The following is a 19,008-nucleotide window of genomic DNA, read 5'->3' as shown; positions in this document are numbered from 1 at the left end:
TTATCCAATCATTAGGGAATATTGTGTGCACCACCCCAGCTCATTTTTGGGTGTCATTTGACCTACTTATATAAGGATAAGAATTGTTTTTTACAAAAGGAGCTAATATACAATTCTAGGGTTTAATCTCTTGGAGAGCAAGCTTAGAGGAAGAGGAGGCTAGAGACACCATTGGAGTTCTTCATCAACAAGGAGCAGATTTCTTCCATGGAGTTAGCCCTTGAGGGTTGGAGCAACATCACCATGAATGGCTAGACATCCTCTTGGGGCTAGAGTTAGCCCCAAGCATGCTTTATATATCTTAATCTTGTGTATTATTGAGGGATTAGTGTTGTAATTGATGTTTTGACACTTTGATATATATAGATCTTGTTTTTTCAATGATTTATGTGGTTTAATGCTTCCAATTGATCATTTCTTTCTATCCATATATCTATGTATGCTAGAGTAGATGTTCATGTGCTTATCTCTAGATTTTGTGTTATTGATGCATGTCTATGTGTATTGATGCTATAGATTTGGAGATTGTCAAAACATAGTGCTTAAAGGAATGCTCTTGTGATTCTCTTGATGGTTCATACTTATTCCTTGATGGATTGTGCCTCTCCCCTAGTTTATTTTCATTTTAGTAGTGTAGATGTAGTGTAGTTGTAGTGTAGTGTTAAATGGGAGGACAATTTATGCTTGTTGCTTGATGATCCAAGCTTTTGAATACAAGAAGCATATGTCTCTATCCTTGTGTTGTATTTGGATTGTGAACTTAATGAAAGGATTAATGACTTGTCTTGATCTATTGTGCCTTTCACATGTTGTTTAGACAATATATGCTTCATTGCTTAGATATATTGTGCCTTTCACATGATGTTTAGATAATACATGCTTAACTAGTCATCCTTACTTGTTGAATCAACCAAACACACACATATTTCAATATTGCAACACACCATTTGCCCTCATTAGTCACTTGTTAACGGTATAGAAATGCATTGCTTGGTGGTGATCTCTAAACCCCAAGATCTCTCTCTCTCTCTCTCTCTCTCTCTCTCTCTCTCTCTCTCTTACTTACTCTTAATTGCATTCTTTTGTTATCACTTAGTTTAATTTAATTGTTCTCTAATCAACTAACCAACTAATTGTTTGATCACTCGACCTACTAGCCCTAATAACGATTCCACGACATTGCTCGATCCTCACAATCCCTTGGGACGATCCCTACTCGCCCTAGCTATATTTATAGTGGAGGTAATAGTGGCTTCTATAAATGTAAAACTTTTGGCCCTTGCCTAAAACACACACTCTCAAACTTGACGGTAGGACGACGGACCGCATCAGTTTTTGGCGCCGTTGCCGGGGATTTGATTGATTTGATTAGGCAATGTCAGATTTGTGGAATTGAATAGGATTAGTACTCTTTTGATCGTGTCTTTACTTTACTTTTATTTTTCTTTTTGGTTACCTATTGTGTTGTTCTTACTTAACTAGGTGCATTGTTGGAGAGGAAGCAAGCAAAGGAGCATTCAAGCTAAGTAAGCAAGGAAAAAAACTAAAAATTCTAAAAATTTGCTAAGCTAAGCTTTAAATTTGGAGTTGAAGTACTAAAGGACCTTTGTGAGACTTTTTTTACTCAATCCCTTAGTTAAATCGTCGGCCCGCGTAGAGGCTTATTTTTAATTGTTCTTGCATCATTATTGTTAAAGCATGGGAGTATGAATTAAGTGTTTGTGGAAGAAGTCTAATTGCATTGTTGTGAAGGCATAGTGTTTGTCATTCTTTGTGCTTATTGTGTTTTGCATTGTGCATGCATGGACGTCATTCATTGAGACCAACTCTTGTCCCTCTTGATTTGCATCTTGAATCTATCGTTAGCAATTCTAGGGGAAGAGGAAGTTCAAATAAAGCCAATCTATCAATGGACGACCATAATGAAGATCATGTTGAGGACCTTGGTCACATAGACCAACAAGGTATCCTTCATCCCAATGTGCACAATGAGAACATACAAGTACCATTAGACATGCCTAGGCCATTCATTCACCAACCACCACAACAACAAGGCCAAGTTCCATATGGAATGCCAAGGCCAATGTATGCTCCATAACCTCCCATCATTAATCAAGGAATTCAAAACCAAGGTGTTCATGTTGCACCTCAAGTAGCTAATCCACCTCTTGCTTTAAGAGACCATTATGTGCCTAATGAGTATAATGCACCTACATGCATCCAATTGCCTCCATTTAGAGCACATCATTATGAAATTAAGCCATAAACCATTCAAATGCTTCCTAACTATCATCGACTTCTAAGTGAAGAACCTTACAAGCATTTGGATGAGTTTCTTGAAGTATGTTCCACCGTAAAATATACGGACATGCCGGAAGAGGTTTTAAGACTCAAACTTTTTCCATTCACCTTAAAAAATAAGGCAAAGTATTGGTTTAACAATCTTAGGCCTTTTTCAATCACTTCTTGGGTAGAAATGCAACAAGAGTTCTTGAAAAAGTACTATCCGGTTTCAAAGACCAATGCCATGAGAACCTCAATTCGAGAATTTTCACATGGGGATGGAGAAACGTTTCATGAGGCATGGGAACGCTTCAATGAATTGCTTAGGAAGTGTCCACATCATGACATGCCCAAATGGCAATTAGTTCAACATTTCTTTGAGAACTTATCGGACAACTATAAGGGTATGGTTGATGCTTCCATGGGTGGCTCATACATTGATAGGCATGAGGATGACGTGTGGTGTCTTTATGAGAGCATGAGTGAAAATTCTTTGCATAGAACACTATCATCCAAGAATGGTAGAAATTCATAAGGTAGGAAGAGTGTTGACTTACATCAAGTCGACCATTCAAATGAAATAGCCGCCGAAATGAAGTCTTTAGCTCAAAGGTTTGATCAATTTTTTATCAACCAAAACTCGGCAAACCAAGTATCTTCCTTCCCTAACCATTCTCATCGTGCATCAAATGAAACATGTATGACTTGTTCTAATGTTCTTCATTCTACTTGTCATTGTCCTCACGGACAAGTGCAAAATGAACCTAATGAACAAGTCAATGCAGCTTTTGTGAACCAAGGGAACAATCCTTATGGTACTCACTATAATCTAAGTTGGAGGAATCATCCGAATTTCTCTTGGAAAAACCAAGGAGAGGGCTCAAACCCTTCCCAAAGCGGTTTTCAAAGGAAGTACATTCCACCTCTACTTCAAAACCAAGGATCCCAAGGTTATAAACCTTATCAATCACAAGGGAACCAATTTGCTAATTCTCACTTTCCCAACCAATCTTATTCCCAAGGTAATACTAGAAGTCCCACCTTTGAAGAAAAAGTGTTGAATGCTTTGGGCATTTTAGAGGCTAACACACAATTGCTTCATTCTCACTCTCAATCTATTGCGAAGCTAGAAACCCAAGTAGGGCAAATAGCAAGCACTCTCAATGCAAGAGAGAAGGGAAAGATGTCTATTAATGCCCCACCTAAGCAACAATATGTTGTCGAAACCCATTCCTCATCGGAAGGTCACACCATTGAACATGTTAATGCGGTGACTACCTTGCGGAGTGCTAGGATTGTGGACAATCAAGTTGAAATGTCCAATGAAGAGAGTGAACCGGGGTAACCTCAAGTTTTCACCCGTCCCGTTTCACATCCCATTCCTCCTTCATTGCATGTACATGATCTTGTGAATGAGAAAGTTTTGAAAAATGTGTTTGAAAAAAAGTTTTGAAAAATGATGTTGAAAAGGTTTTGTTGAAAAATGATTTAAAACTAAATGATTTAAAAACTTCTTGTGTTGAAGAAAGTTCAAAAGAAAACTCTGAAATAGTGTTTGAATCAAAAGTTCCATTTTCGGATGCCTTAAAATGATCCATTTCAAAAGACAAGCAAAAGGCAAAAACCAATGAAATTATGGAAATGTTTAGGCAAGTGAAAGTTAATCTTCCACTATTGGATGCAATCAAGCAAATTCCGGCTTATGCCAAATTTTTGAAAGACTTGTGCACCCAAAAGCGGAAGAACAAGAGCCAAGCACCAAGAAAAGTGATTTTGACCGAGCAAGGAAGCTCAATTTTGCAACATAACACTCTTCCAAAGTTTAAGGACCCCGGTTCACCCACTACATCATGCATTATTGGTGATCATATCATTAATCGGGCGCTTCTTGACTTAGGAGCAAGTGTTAACCTTCTTCCATACTCGGTTTATGTCAAATTAGGTCTAGGTGAATTGAAACCGACGTCGGTAGTTTTGCAACTTGCCGACCGATCCATTAAGAAACCTAGAGGTATAATTGAGGATGTATTGATTAAGATTAACAAATTCTTCTTTCCCGTTGATTTCGTTGTCATTGACATGGAACCGGTCCCCAATCCTAAGAGCCAAATTCCCGTTATCCTTGGCCGTCCTTTCTTGGCAACCACTAATGCCAACATCAATTGTAGGACGGGGATAATGAAGATCTCATTTGGCCACATGAAGGTGAAGTTGAATATCTTTAATCCCACTCCCAATTCATTTGACAAATATGAAGGAGAGGTTAATGTTGTAGATAAATGTCATGATCTTCAATGTCAAGGACATGAGCTTTTGTGTAAGACCAAAACTTCAAAGGAATCATCTTCAACCTTGCATTCTCAAAGTCTTGTTCCAAATTCTTGCTTTGAAAGGGTATGGAAGCCCAAAAGTTGTGATTGCATAGACAAGGGACCAAAGGTTTCTTTTAAGCTTAATCCAACAAGTTCTTCAAAGAACCATTTGTTGGATGGAGTTCAAAGCATCTATCACCCCAACAAGGAGAGGATGCATTATAAGATCTTTGATCTGGGCTAAAAGAGCCCAATGTCTTGCTAGAGACGTTAAAGACTAGCAAAGGCATTCGTAGGGTGTCAAAACCCTATTCCTCCCTCATTTCTATCTTTCATTTCATTTCTTGCGAAGTCTAGATACTTGTTTTTAGTTCTCATATGCTTTGAAAGGAACTTTGGTGAGGATTGCATGAGCTTTCATATCATTATTGAGCATTCTACATAGTTCGATCGATCTCAACCTGAGTTTGATCGATCGAACTCCATTCTGCATCTAACACTTAGAAAAAAATTTGACCTGCAGAAACCTGCATCCAAATCATCTCTCTGCCCCATCATTCGAACTAACTCTTAGATCGATCAAGAGACCTTCGATCGATCCAACTTCCAAGTTCGATCGATCCAACTTCCAAGTTCGATCGATCTCATGATTCAACACTTAAAAAAATTTTGAGCCTGCATCAACCTGCATATTTCACCTCTCTGTCTCATCGATCAAAACATTCCAAGATCGATCTAAAAGTTCTTCGATCGATCCAACTTCTAAGTTCGATCGATCTTCAAGTTCCAACACTTAGCCAATTTTCTGAGCCAAAAACCTGCATATTTTTGTTCTCTGTCTGATCGATCGAACTCTTGTTTCGATCGATCTTAGTTCTCCATTTCATTATTTTGACTTCATTTTGACTTTTCAAATTTTAAAAAATCCAAAATATTTTCATTTTTATTTTATTTTATCTTATTTTCATTTTATTTCATTTTATGTTATTTTTCAAAAAGTTTTCAAAAATTCAAAAATATTTTAATTAGTTTTTAATTATTATTGTTTATTCAATTAAATTTACTCAAAAAAAAAATTATTCTATTTTATTTTTATTTTCCAATTTTTAATTTTAATTTTGCAATTTTCAAAATTTTCAAAAATCCAAAAATATTTTGAAGAGAGTTCATCAAAGTTCGATCGATCTCAGTTGAAGTTCAATCGATCGAACTCTGTCGGGAATGTTTTTAAAAATAAAACCGAGGGTTTTTTAGATTGATCTCACCCTCTCTGCAAACCCTAAACCCCTTCTCCGTCGCCACTGTGCCATCACCTCTCCCACCTCTGGTGAACTTTCCGGCGAGCATCTAAGCATCAATCTCTCTCTCCCTTCTCGGATTCATCTTCACTCTTCCACAACTCCACTTCTCTCATCGTTTGAAGTAAGATCCGAGAATGTCCCTCATGATTTAAGCTTCAATCTTGTGCATACATGCTTTATATGTTGAATACATGCTATATACATGACAAAATCCTCCATTGTTGAAGCTTGAAGCATTTGTGTCTATATATGTATATATATGTGTATATATTTTTTTGATGATTTGATTCGATTTGGGAGTATGGGCTTTGAACAGTGGCTATGATTGATTAATTTGTTGTATTGATAGGCCCACGAACACGTTCGTGTGGGCCCCATGCTTCTAAAGTCACAGATCTGTGACCTTTGAGTTTTCATCGTCGCACAGTTCGATCGATCGAACCTATATCTCAGATCGATCGAAGTTGTGAGATCGATCTCAATTATTTTCGATCGATCCAACTTTTATGATCGATCTCACTTCGTTTTATGATCGATTGAACTTCACAGATCTCACACACACACTTCATTCATCATATCTTATGTTCATGCTATATCATATATGCCCAATGCCTGTGATATTCCACATTAGATGCATTTCATACTTACATTGTTTAGCATGTTTCATATCCTGCCACTTGCATAGATTTATGTCATATTTGTTTTGTCTATTTTTACTTGACATACATGTTTCTCCATTGTCCTTAAACTTTCTTACTCTGGTACTAACTCCCATTGCAAGTTTTTCTTTTTCTTTTTGCAGGCCATGCTTAACAGGAAGACCGCTACCAACAGGCAACACGGGCCCCACCGACACATTAGACCACGTACAGAGGAGCCAGCAGAGCCCTCTTATGCACATGAGGAGCCAGCATAGGCTACCCCACCTTAGTCACCATCTCATGAGGCTGAGGATGACCATCTACTATCCTCCTCTGCGGCTCATCCTGCTTTTACACCATCACCATCTCCACCGCAGACTGGAGCTGAGCATTCACCTATACCAGCTCAGCCAGCTCATCTGGAGCGTGATAGGCCCGCGCCTAGATACGCGCACATGACTGTCGACCATGAGTCAGTGTTCGACACGGCCTTCTTCTCTAGATCGGTGCTGACCCGGTCCGCTTACCATAACATCATTCAGAGGGGCCTGGCAGCTATTCTTGCCCCAGTCACAGAGCCGGTCTACCCGTGGCTAGTACGGTTGTTCTACCAGAACCTCCGACCATCCCCGCGTACCACAGCAGAGCTGGTCACTTCTGTAGATGGCAATCAGATCACCATCACAGTGGACTCACTAGCCCGCTCTTGTCACTGCCCACACCGCTGTCCTCCAGAGCTTCAGGACACATATCCGAGGCTATTCAGGCCTTCATACGCCGACATGGCGGTTCTTCTTACAGGTTACCATGCCAGTGGCGAGACCTTCGCCACTCGGACATTCCTTCCAGATGACCTTTGGTTTATCGATTCCGTGCTCTTCCGAAATATATACATGGCAGGGCACAAGATTCAGAGGAGGGGCGATTATCTGACAGCCCTCTACGCCTTCTACACCGGGCACTGGGTGTCCATTCCCACGCTCATCTGTAGCGTGATGAGGAATCTATATGACGAGTACATTAGCAAGGAAACGCCCGGACGAGCTAAGTCTCTTCCTTTCAGCCACCTCATCACCCAGATTTCGATAGATCAGCACTACCCCATCCATCCTCGGGAGCACCCCGAGAGAGGTTCATGCCATTTTTTGAAGAAGGACTGGACCAAGAGCTACAACGCCATTATTTCTAAACTACAGGACCATGCGATAGTGGCTGTAGAGGAGTTAGAGGAGGAGGAGGCCCAGGCAGAAGCATAGGCAGAGGCAGAGGCGGCAGCAGCAAATCCCGCAGTGGACGACGCACCAGTCAATCCAGCTGCCGAGCATATAGATATTGACTTAGAGCGCCCTGCAGATGACGCAGAGTAGTACTCTCCAACTAGGTCGCCCATTCACGAGCAGGAGCAGACTCAGGAGTTTTCTTCTGATTCATCTATGCCTGAGGCTCCAAATCTAACCCCCGGCTTTGGAGTACGTCTGCAAACGCTTGAGGATGCTGTTGTTGCCATACGAGCTGATCTCACACCCCACAAAGCTGATTTTGCTCCCTTCCGCACGGATGTCGCGACCATGTTCCAAGATCTATCCAGAGATATCCGCAGAGCCCAACCTGCCCGTCCTACCTCATCCTCCTGAGTTCCCAGTTCCTTCTATCTCATGATCCCTCTCTCCTATTGATACTTTACTTTTGTCACTGTACATTATTATTTTTACAGCCGGTCTGTCGGCTTTGATATTTTTGTTATACCTACACTTTATCTATTTTATATATATCTACTTTTGCTATGGATGTCATATGATTATATTATCATATCTCTATGTTTGAATGCATCAAGTGCATCACAGTGACTTCAGTGAGAGAGTGCTACCCAATTTTCAGGACCACCGTTATACCTCTCTCATCTATTTATCTATTTATCCCATTTACACTTGCATGTCCACTGTGCACTAATTATCCCATTTTGTTATCTGATGAGTTCCAAGTGCCAATTTTCAAGACCACAGTTTATCCCAAGTTTGGGGGGGCCATGCCACCCACTTCGGATACTTCAATCCCGATCATTCTTTGCCCTAGTTGCATTGGTATGCTCTTTCCTTTGTTCTCTTTGCACATTGAGGACATTGTGCCATTTAAGTTTGGGGGGAATGGTGTTTTGCAGTGTTAGTTTTAAATTCAAAATTTTGAGTATGACTTGTGTATTTGAGGGATATTTCTATGATTGGTCTATATCTAGCTATGATTTTGATCTTTTGAAGACTATATTGCTTAAAATTTAAAAATTGCTTGACTTAAGAGTCCAATACTCCTTGTATGCCTTATGGATACCATTTAGGAGTAAATTTTTTGAAAAATTGATATCTTGCTTGCACTTGTGGTCCACATCATCTTGATTTTTGTGATTGTTTTGAGATTCATTCTAGGATTCTACACTAGCATCGGCGCACACTAGTATTCATTTGTGGGGTACATGCTTTGTTGATTATTGAATTGGTTATATCCCAATTGAGCTAGTAGTGCATTGAAAGCTTTCTTGATAAAGGTGGATAACAACCCCTTTTCACTAAGTAGCCGGGATTCTAGCCTTATCAAGCACTGAACTTCTCGCGCCGAAAGGTGGAGGGCCCAAACTCTAGGTTAATAATTGAACTTGCTTACAAAAAATAAAAATAAAATAAAAAATAAAAATAAAAATAAAAAGTTGCAAAAGCAATAAAAAGTGAGAACTTCTCCCAAAAGGTGAGAAATGATTAGATGGTTGTTGTCTTGATTTGTAGCCAAGTTGATTTGAGCTTGTAAGTCCGTAGGGGTATTTGAATGCCTAATGCCCTAAAGCCGTCTGGTTTGGGAGTCATTGACCTAACGCTCGACCTCATAAATCGCTAGAAAGCTTAATAGATCACTACATTACACCATACTTCCATCTTTGATCCTATAAAAAATAAAAATAATAAAAAAATAAATACAAAAATATGAGTGAAAAGAATAAGTGCACCTAGAACAATAAAGCTTTAATAAAAGGTCCACTTTTTGTCTTGATGATCGGTACTAGATTTGTGTACTAGTTTAAGGGTAAGGATGTGATCATTTCTTTAGTTGGCTTAGATAGCAACATAATTGATGCCGGTCCACTCAAAAAGAATTCTAGAGTTGTTTTGATTTGCATGATCATTTTCTTGATGTGTGGAGGACCATACTTGCTTACTTAATGTTGAGATTTTGGGAGATTGCTTGGAAATGTTTGAAAAATTGCATACTTGAGGTAGTTTTCTCCCAATACTTGTTTGCAATATTGGTGCCTCTTTTGAAAGAATAAGCTTAATGTTTGTGGGTACCATTTCTGGAAACCCTTACGAGACTTCACTCGTCCACTGGGGGTAACCTAGGGGTTTAAAAGGCTTGTTGCATGTGCTAAGTGCAATCGTGTTCCCTAGAAAAGTGGCGTTATCCATTTATTGTTTTCTAGATTCATAGTTGTATAGTTATTCATTTCATTCCTTTACTTTCTAGTTCATTGTTAGGGACTAGCAATATTTAAGTTTGGGGGTGTGATGAGTGCTGAAAAGTGCGTATTTAAACCCCTTAAACTTTGGCATTCTAGCACCTTTATCTATCTTACTTTACCGTTTTAGATTGATTTCGTATTATTACCATTTTCAGGCACTTATCCCAAAAATAAGCTAACTCAGCTAAATAAGAGCTTAATTGAAGCAATTCTGGGATTAAACAAAGAAATGAGCAAAGTGGAGAAAGAATGAAGCAAATGAAGCCAAAGGTGGGAATCAGCAAAGTTCGATCGATCCAACTTCAAGGTTCGATCGATCGAACACTGATCGATCTCAGCACTTCAAGATAGATCCAAGCCTTGGCCCAAAAGCATAAAGTCCAAAAGTTTGATCGATCCAACACCACCTTTCGATCGATCGAACACTTTTGTCCTTATTCAAATAATTGATCATATCCACAGCTGTACCACCCACTAACCACTTTTGTCCTCTTCCTATAAATATCTCCCAAAATATCTCGAATTTTTCTTTTCCCAAAAAGCTCAACCAGTTGGATCGATCCAACCTAAGTTCGATGGATCTCAGCCTGTTCGATCGATCCAAGTCCAAGGTTCGATCGATCGAACTTCCTCCAGTGCGAAAAAGTTAAATTTCCATTTCATTGAAAGTTGCCCTTTATCCAATCATTAGGGAATATTGTGTGCACGACCCCAGCTCATTTTTGGGTGTCATTTGACCTACCTATATAAGGATAAGGATTGCTTTTTACAAAATGAGCTAATATACAATTCTAAGGTTTAATCTCTTGGAGAGCAAGCTTAGAGGAAGAGGAGGCTAGAGACACCATTGGAGTTCTTCATCAACAAGGAGCAGATTTCTTCCATAGAGTTAGCCCTTGAAGGTTGGAGCAACATCACCATGAGTGGCTAGACATCCTCTTGGGGCTAGAGTTAGCCCAAAGCATGCTTTCTATATCTTAATCTTGTGTATTATTGAGGGATTAGTGTTGTAATTGATGTTTTGACACTTTGATATATATAGATCTTGTTTATTCAATGATTTATGTGGTTTAATGTTTCCAATTGATCATTTCTTTCTATCCATATGTCTATGTATGCTAGAGTAGATGTTCATGTGCTTATCTCTAGATTTTGTGTTATTGATGCATGTCTATGTGTATTGATGCTATAGATTTGGAGATTGTCAAAACATAGTACTTAAAGGAATACTCTTGTGATTCTCTTGATGGTTCATAGCTATTCTTTGATGGATTGTGCCTCTCCCCTAGTTTATTTTCATGCTAGTATTGTAGATGTAGTGTAGTTGTAGTGTAGTGTTAAATGGAAGGACAATCTATGCTTGTTGTTTGATGATCCAAGCTTTTGAATACAAGAAGCATATGTCTCTATCCTTGTGTTGTATTTGGATTGTGAGCTTAATGAAAGGATTAATGACTTGTTTTGATTTATTGTGCCTTTCACATGTTGTTTAGACAATATATGCTTCATTGCTTAGATATATTGTGCCTTTCACATGATGTTTAGATAATACATGCTTAACTAGTCATCCTTGCTTGTTAAATCAACCAAACACACACATATTTCAATATTGCAACACACCATTTGCCCTCATTAGTCACTTGTCAACGGTATAGAAATGCATTGCTTGGTGGTGATCTCTAAACCCCAAGATCTCTCTCTCTCTTACTTACTCTTACTTGCATTCTTTTGTTATCACTTAGTTTAATTTAGTTGTTCTCTAATCAACCAACCAACTAATTGTTTGATCACTCGACCTACTAGCCCTAATAACGATTCCACGACATTGCTCGATCCTCACAATCCCTTGGGACGATCCCTACTCGCCCTAGCTATATTTATAGTGAAGATAGTAGTGGCTTCTATAAATGTAAAACTTTTGACTCTCACCTAAAACACACACTCTCAAACTTGACAGTAGGACGACGGACCGCATCATGTATGTTCTAGATAGACTGATAGAGAAATCAACTTTGATTTTCGCCAAAAATAATCTTCCTAAGTATTTATGAATAATGAAATTGTAATGCCAAAGCCGTTTTTAAACCTAGATGACTATCAAGGTTTATATAGAATTTTCAAAGACCTAATCCTTCAGAAAATAAAGGAAATTTCATGCATAGGACTTTTGGTACAATTCTAAACCAAGTAGGAAAGAAATCAAAACATTATTCAAAAGTTTCCTTAATTGTAGAAGACTCTTGAACCAGTTCAAGAAAGGCTAAACTGGTTCAAGAATGACAAAGGTATTTCGAAGCCAATGATGAAGGCTTGAACCGGTTCCAAGAAGCTTGAACCGATTTACGTCTTTTATGTTATCTGAAAGGTTGTCCAGGTATGGGTATCTAATTGTCTTCTACTAGTTGTCTCTAACTTGTAACTGTCGACTCTAATTGAACTAGTTGCCCAATTACACGCCAATCTACAAGTTGATATGGCACTTTTCTTGGTTCAAGTCCAATTTCTTGGAGGACCAAAAAACAAAATGTTATTTCACATTCATTTGCTAAAATTGAGTACCGTGCCATAGCTCAAGCAACATGTGAGCTCCAATGGCTAACTTTTCTATTGGCTGATTTGGAATCACTTCACCAACATTTACCTTATTTTGTGACAATCAAGCCACTTTCCATATCGCTACCAACCGTGTCTTTCATGAGCGCACAAAGCATATTGAATTGGATTACCATTTTATTCGTGAAAAAGATTCAACGTGGGTTGAATCGAACAGCTTATTTACATTCATCCAAGCAGCTTGCTGATATCTTTATTAAGGCATTGGTGAGAAAGCATTTGCAAAGTCTTCTTTGCAAGTTAAGCATGATTGATATTCATGGTCCAACTTGAAGCGGAGTAATAGTGCCACAATCTTCTCTAGATCCTACAAAAGAATTTTCACTGTAAAGTTTTTTCCTTTTCTAATTATTGTACGCATTGTACTTTTCTAGAATACTCTAGCAAATTTTAGAAGATTTAATTCCGTTTTCTATTTGGAGAGCTCTTGTATACATACACATCTCTTGTACAAATATTGTATCATTGAATGAAAGAATTTTTTTCCCCCAAATTTTCTTAACAGTATTCATTACAAAAACAAATTCATTATCCAAGCAACACAACTAGATTGTGTGATCATGGTAAATAATTAAGGTAGGCTTGCTCACACTGTTACTTCTGGTGCTAACATTGGAGTGAGAGATGCTCTTGTTCAGAAAGTCAAGGACTGATCACGAGCGGCGACAATGTTGATGATGTTCAGTTCAATGGACTAGTTCTAGAAACTCTGAATGCAACTTTTGTTAGTTTTTAACTTCCATCCTTTTGTTTTTCTCTTATTTGATCCTTAGTCAATATAAGCTGCTAGTCAGCCTGATTGTACCACTGTTTTTTTATCAGCAATGATATAATTTATATAATATATATATATATAACAGTGGTACAATCAGGCTGACTAGCAGCTTATATGGACTACGAATCAAATAAGAGAAAAACAAAAGGATGGAAGTTAAAAACTAACAAAAGTTGCATGCAGAGTTTCTATATATATATATATATATATATATATATATATAATGTTAGTTTTTTGGTATTAATAAAATGTTTGTCTTGCTAAGAATTTGACATGGTTAAATTAAATCATTTCAAGTACCATTTATTCTAATCAGATATATTGGACGGCCATAAAAATTTTGAGTTTACAGTCATTGTTTCTGATATGAGCCAAATAATCTCATTTACAAACTTAGGTGGGTCGTCAGAATCCTTTTGAAAGCACATCTCAATAGGATAAAGATAAAACCTAAGAAAATTTTCAAGACTCGTCATCATACCAAACATTTTTTGATTTGTAAAGATCTCATGACTTTTTTGGTCACTTGAAAAACTGGAAGTCTTTAAAGTCAGGCACCATTAAGCACCATGTTGCTTGATGCTTACGGTAAGGGTAAAGAATGTGTCAAAGAAAGGGGCAGCGTATGAATTTTCAACACTACAGCGCCATTGTGTATGTCATACTTTCAACCAAATGCATGCATGTTGAAATATCTCTCTCCTTTGTGTGTGTGTTCTCACATAGTATCCCTTCACTAGGATAGAGTTTAATCAGCGAGCGAAGATGAGTATCACTTTATTATTTTGCTGCCACCTTGTATAATTGTAATACTGTTCTCTTAGATAACATAATCTTTACATGTGATGTCCAACAAACTAGCTCTAACTCTAATATCAGTACTCAACGATACTGCCAAGTTGAACAACATCCTACCGTTAGTTTTTGGATCCAACAACATATTATAACTCTTAATTTCATAATTTTACTTATGTAACCGATTCTCCCTGTGATAGAGCCCCTGGCTGAGACAAATAAAATTGGTTGATGTGTAATAAATACTAGAATGTTAATTTTACCTTTTAATTCCTTCGATGACAACAAGCATTTGGGCAAAACAGTAAAATAACACTCAACCATTATCAAGTTAGATCCTATCATTGATATCAGAGTTAAGTGGAATTATAAAATCAAGAGGTAGTCTAAACCAAAAGAGAAGTAGGTGAAATTTATCTCTTTTTTTTATTTTATGTTCTTCTTATTTTTATTTTTTAAACCTAACAGCGGTCTTTCGACACAATATCGAGATTGATTGCCCTGGTTTGGTTTGGTAGTGTCCCAGTTGAGGCAGACTTGAAGTCCACATCATTTCATGGTGAGACGTGGTAGTCATAGACTGAAAATGTCAAATACTGATTAAATAATTTACGTCAATGTAATTTTTTGTAAGATCGTATCAAATTTTGACTGGTTCGGATAGTATAATTTATGTTAAATTAGTACCTAAGATAAATTACATTTATATAGCCTCAATAAGGTGTTGACTAGAATTTTTGGTTGATAGGACCAACTTCAACTACTCCTCGAATTTTGCGAAAACATACTCCACAATTCTTTTGTATCCCTTATTCCAGATGTATATGAACACCCACTTAGTTATTTATGGACCAAAGAGAGTTGGAGACAGTAAAATTCACAAAAATGATGTACATGTAATGTCATGATAGCTTTCATAAAATGCAGCTATAGCACTACAACATATAAAAGTGAAGAGAGATGGTTTTGTCATCACTGAAAGACCAAGGAAAATTTACAAAAAGTGATGCATTAAACTCATTTGAAATACGTAATTTTGAGCTTTCAAACGTAACAGATTTTGAGATATTCGTGAAAAGTTTAATTGTTACCTCATCAACTCTTGTTCGTAAATTATACTCCAAGGTAGAACTTGTTCTTGCTCAGTGAGAAACGAGCTAAAGGTGCAATGCAATAGGTCAATGCGCATTGCATGTGCATTGAACTATCATCAAGAAAAATCCGTATCGAGTAGCCATCTCCAAATCCACTTGCAAATCATGTTCATTGCACATGCAAACGGCAGGTGAAGAGTGATGTGTTTCCTTTAAATACCCACCAACACATCCTCCATTTCATATGGAAAATAAAGATTCCAAAAAACATGGATTTCCCTCACCTTCTGATGGTCCAGTTTGCCCATATGGCTGTTCTCATCATCTCCTTTCAAATCATATTTTTAGCGGCAGAGTCATCCACTCTGAGCATTGTCACAGACAAGGAGGCCTTGATTTCATTCAAATCCCTGATCATAAGCACAGAACCACCCAACCCACTATCTGATTGGGACCAAAACTCATCCCCCTGTAACTGGACTGGTGTCGTTTGCGACAAAGTCCAACAGAGAGTGGTGGGGCTTGATCTATCTGGCCTTAGGCTCAAAGGTTCCATAAGCCCTCATATCGGCAATCTCTCCTCCTTAGAGTCACTTCAACTCCAGGACAACCAATTCACTGGAACAATGCCTGATCAACTTGGCAATCTTTTTCTCCTGAAGGTCCTGAACATAAGCTTCAACACTATAGAAGGTACAATACCTTCGAACATAAGCAGGTGCACGAAGCTGAGCATCATCGACTTGATGCAAAATGAGTTTTCAGGAAGAATTCCTGAAGGGCTCACCCACCTCCAAGAGCTCCAAGTTCTGAACTTGGCCAAAAACCATTTATCAGGTCCCATTCCACCATCCACCGCCAACCTTTCATCACTCGTCACTTTAAATTTAGGCACCAATACTCTAGGTGGTGTGATACCTAGTGACTTGGCTCGCCTTCCAAATCTAAAGCACCTTGATCTCACCATCAACAATCTCACTGGCGCACTTCCTCCCTCCATATACAACATGTCTTCACTGGTTTCTTTGGCCTTAGCTTCTAATAATTTGTGGGGTAAACTTCCCACTGATGTTGGAGTCACACTACCAAATCTCTTAGTCTTCAATTTTTGCTTCAATAAGTTCACTGGTACCATTCCAGGTTCACTGCACAACCTCACCAAGATTCAAATCATTCGCATGGCATCCAACCTTTTGCATGGAACGGTGCCACCAGGACTGGGAAATCTCCCAGACCTGCACATGTATAACATTGGGTTCAATAAAATTGTTAGCTCAGGCGATGATGGCCTGAATTTTCTTACTTATTTGACAAACAGTACCAGTCTCAACTTCCTCGCCATTGATGGCAATCTTCTAGAGGGTGTAATCCCAGAATCCATAGGCAATCTTTCCAAGGTTCTTTCAAAATTATACATGGGAGGAAATCGTATTCACGGACGCATACCAGCCTCAATTAGTCATTTGAGTGGCTTAGCTTTGCTAAATTTGAGCTACAACCAGATTTCTGGTGAAATTCCTTCAGAAATAGGCCAGTTGAAGGAACTGGAGGAGTTGAGTTTTGCTGGAAATCATATCTCAGGCCAAATCCCAAATTCCCTTGGAAATCTTGGGAAGTTGAGTGCGATTGATTTATCAGGAAACAACTTATTGGGTAGCATACCCGATAGTTTTTTGAACTTCCCAGATTTGCTTTCAATTGACTTATCAAATAATCAGCTCAATGGAAGCATACCCAAACAAATTTTCAATCTTCGTAAGTTAAGCACCAACTTGAATCTTTCCAAAAACTTTCTGACTGGACCTTTGCCTGAAGAAGTTGGGAACCTGGAAAGTGTTGCCACAATAGACTTGTCACACAACCGTTTATCAGGCAACATCCCCAACTCAATCGGGTACTGTCAGAGCTTAGAGGAATTGTTCATGGCAAATAATCTGTTCTTGGGTCCTATTCCAAGTGCTTTAGGGGAAGTGAGAGGTTTAGGAACTCTTGACCTCTCTGCAAATGAACTTTCTGGCTCAATTCCTCTTGAGCTGCAAAAGTTAGGAGCCCTACAGCTATTGAACCTCTCTTTCAATAACTTGGAAGGAAAAGTTCCTAGTGGTGGGATTTTTACAAATCTCTCTAGAGTTTTTGTGGAGGGTAACCCAAAGCTCTGCTTGCGTTTGGCGTGTGAGAATAGTGGTGGCCGTACAAGAAGATTGATCTTGGTTCTCATCATAACCGCAGTCACAACAACATTAGTGTTCTGCTTTGCAGTTGGTTTTCTGTTCTACATAAGAAAAAGAAAAACCAAAATCACTGCGTCATCAGAGTCCTTCAAGGGACAGCACCATATGGTCTCATACGATGAACTTCGTGTTGCAACTGGAAATTTCAATCAAGAAAATCTGGTTGGACAAGGGAGTTTTGGATCGGTTTATAAAGGGAAACTTAGAGAAGGTATTGCCATTGCAGTTAAGGTCCTTGACACCGAGAGGAATGGATCTTGGAAGAGCTTTTTCGCAGAGTGCACAGCTTTGAGGAATGTAAGACACAGGAATCTTGTTAAACTTATCACATCTTGCTCGAGCATAGACTACAGGAACATAGAATTTATGGCTCTCGTTTATGAGTTCATGAGCAATGGGAGCTTGGAGGATTGGATTGTAGGAAAGAGGAAGCATGCAAATGGAGAGGGATTGAGTGTAGTAGATAGACTGAATGTGGCCATTGATGTTGCTAGTGTCATGACCTATTTGCACCATGAGTGCGAAGATCCAGTTGTGCACTGTGATCTGAAGCCTAGCAATGTTCTTTTAGATGAAGACATGACTGCTAAAGTGGGAGATTTTGGATTGGCCAGGTTGTTGATCGATAGAACTGGTGATCAATCTTCCATCAGCTCCACACATGCCCTCAAAGGTTCCATAGGCTACATACCTCCAGGTTAGTAGTTTTCTTCCTCATGCACTAATACACTGGGTAATGACCCTTTAGTTATATTATATACAGATTAAACATAGCTACGCGATAATTTATTAACGTACATGCTTCTGTATTGAACTATAAATGAATTGTGATGCAGAGTATGGTCTTGGAGAGACACCATCCACTGCAGGAGATGTGTACAGCTACGGAATTATGCTGCTAGAGCTTTTTACTGGGAAGAGTCCAACTCATGAGACTTTTGTGGGAGGTTTAAGCCTAAGGAAATGGGTGGAAATAGCTTTCCCTGCCAATGTAGAGCAAGTAGTTGACTGTGAGCTGGTTCTAAACAAGGGCAGTCTTTGCCATGATGGTGAACCAATAAGTCCAGAATCAGAGCGTGATTGCTTGGTCACGGCCATTGGGGTTGGACTATCTTGCACAGCTGATTCTCCTGATGGGCGTATAAACATGAGGGATGCGCTTCGCAAACTGAAAAGCATTAGGGACGCCCTTCTCAAACACAATCTTACTAAGGAAATCAAGTGTTGATTATTTTGGTTACAATAATAGCATAATTAGGCATGTGTTATAAATAAACAATGTGTCTGCATGTGTATAATAGAGAAGTAAAGTTATGTGTGGACTGTCTGTATGTGTATAATGTAGTACTGTTATGTATTTGCATGATTGCTTAATGTAAAATCACAAATCCTGTCGTTACTTCTGATTATTGTTTGAAATGTTATAGTATTGGTGACACTGGTTTATGTAAGAAATTAGAA

At 38.6% G+C, this 19,008-nt stretch overlaps 1 protein-coding gene and 1 pseudogene across 1 annotated transcript; one reads left to right on the top strand and one right to left on the bottom strand.

The window, feature by feature from the left end:
- Positions 1 to 2,532: 2,532 nt before the first annotated feature.
- On the bottom strand, positions 2,533 to 2,631 carry LOC132280385 (small nucleolar RNA R71; annotated as a pseudogene).
- A 12,923-nt stretch (positions 2,632 to 15,554) lies between these two features.
- Positions 15,555 to 18,946, top strand: LOC132279609 (probable LRR receptor-like serine/threonine-protein kinase At3g47570). Its single transcript, XM_059781627.1, has 2 exons — positions 15,555 to 18,244; positions 18,384 to 18,946. Exons 1-2 carry the CDS (start codon positions 15,586 to 15,588, stop codon positions 18,773 to 18,775), a joined length of 3,051 nt encoding a protein of 1,016 aa, XP_059637610.1. The 5' UTR covers positions 15,555 to 15,585; the 3' UTR covers positions 18,776 to 18,946.
- The last annotated feature ends 62 nt before the right edge of the window (positions 18,947 to 19,008 follow it).

This window comes from Cornus florida, unplaced genomic scaffold (genome assembly GCF_030987335.1).
Source record: "Cornus florida cultivar Cherokee Brave unplaced genomic scaffold, ASM3098733v1 CherokeeBrave_3.0.0_Hap2_Chr10, whole genome shotgun sequence".
In the NCBI taxonomy this organism is placed as follows: domain Eukaryota; kingdom Viridiplantae; phylum Streptophyta; class Magnoliopsida; order Cornales; family Cornaceae; genus Cornus; species Cornus florida.
Note: the sequence above shows the minus strand (reverse complement) of the source record. Positions and strands in the feature narration are given on the sequence as shown.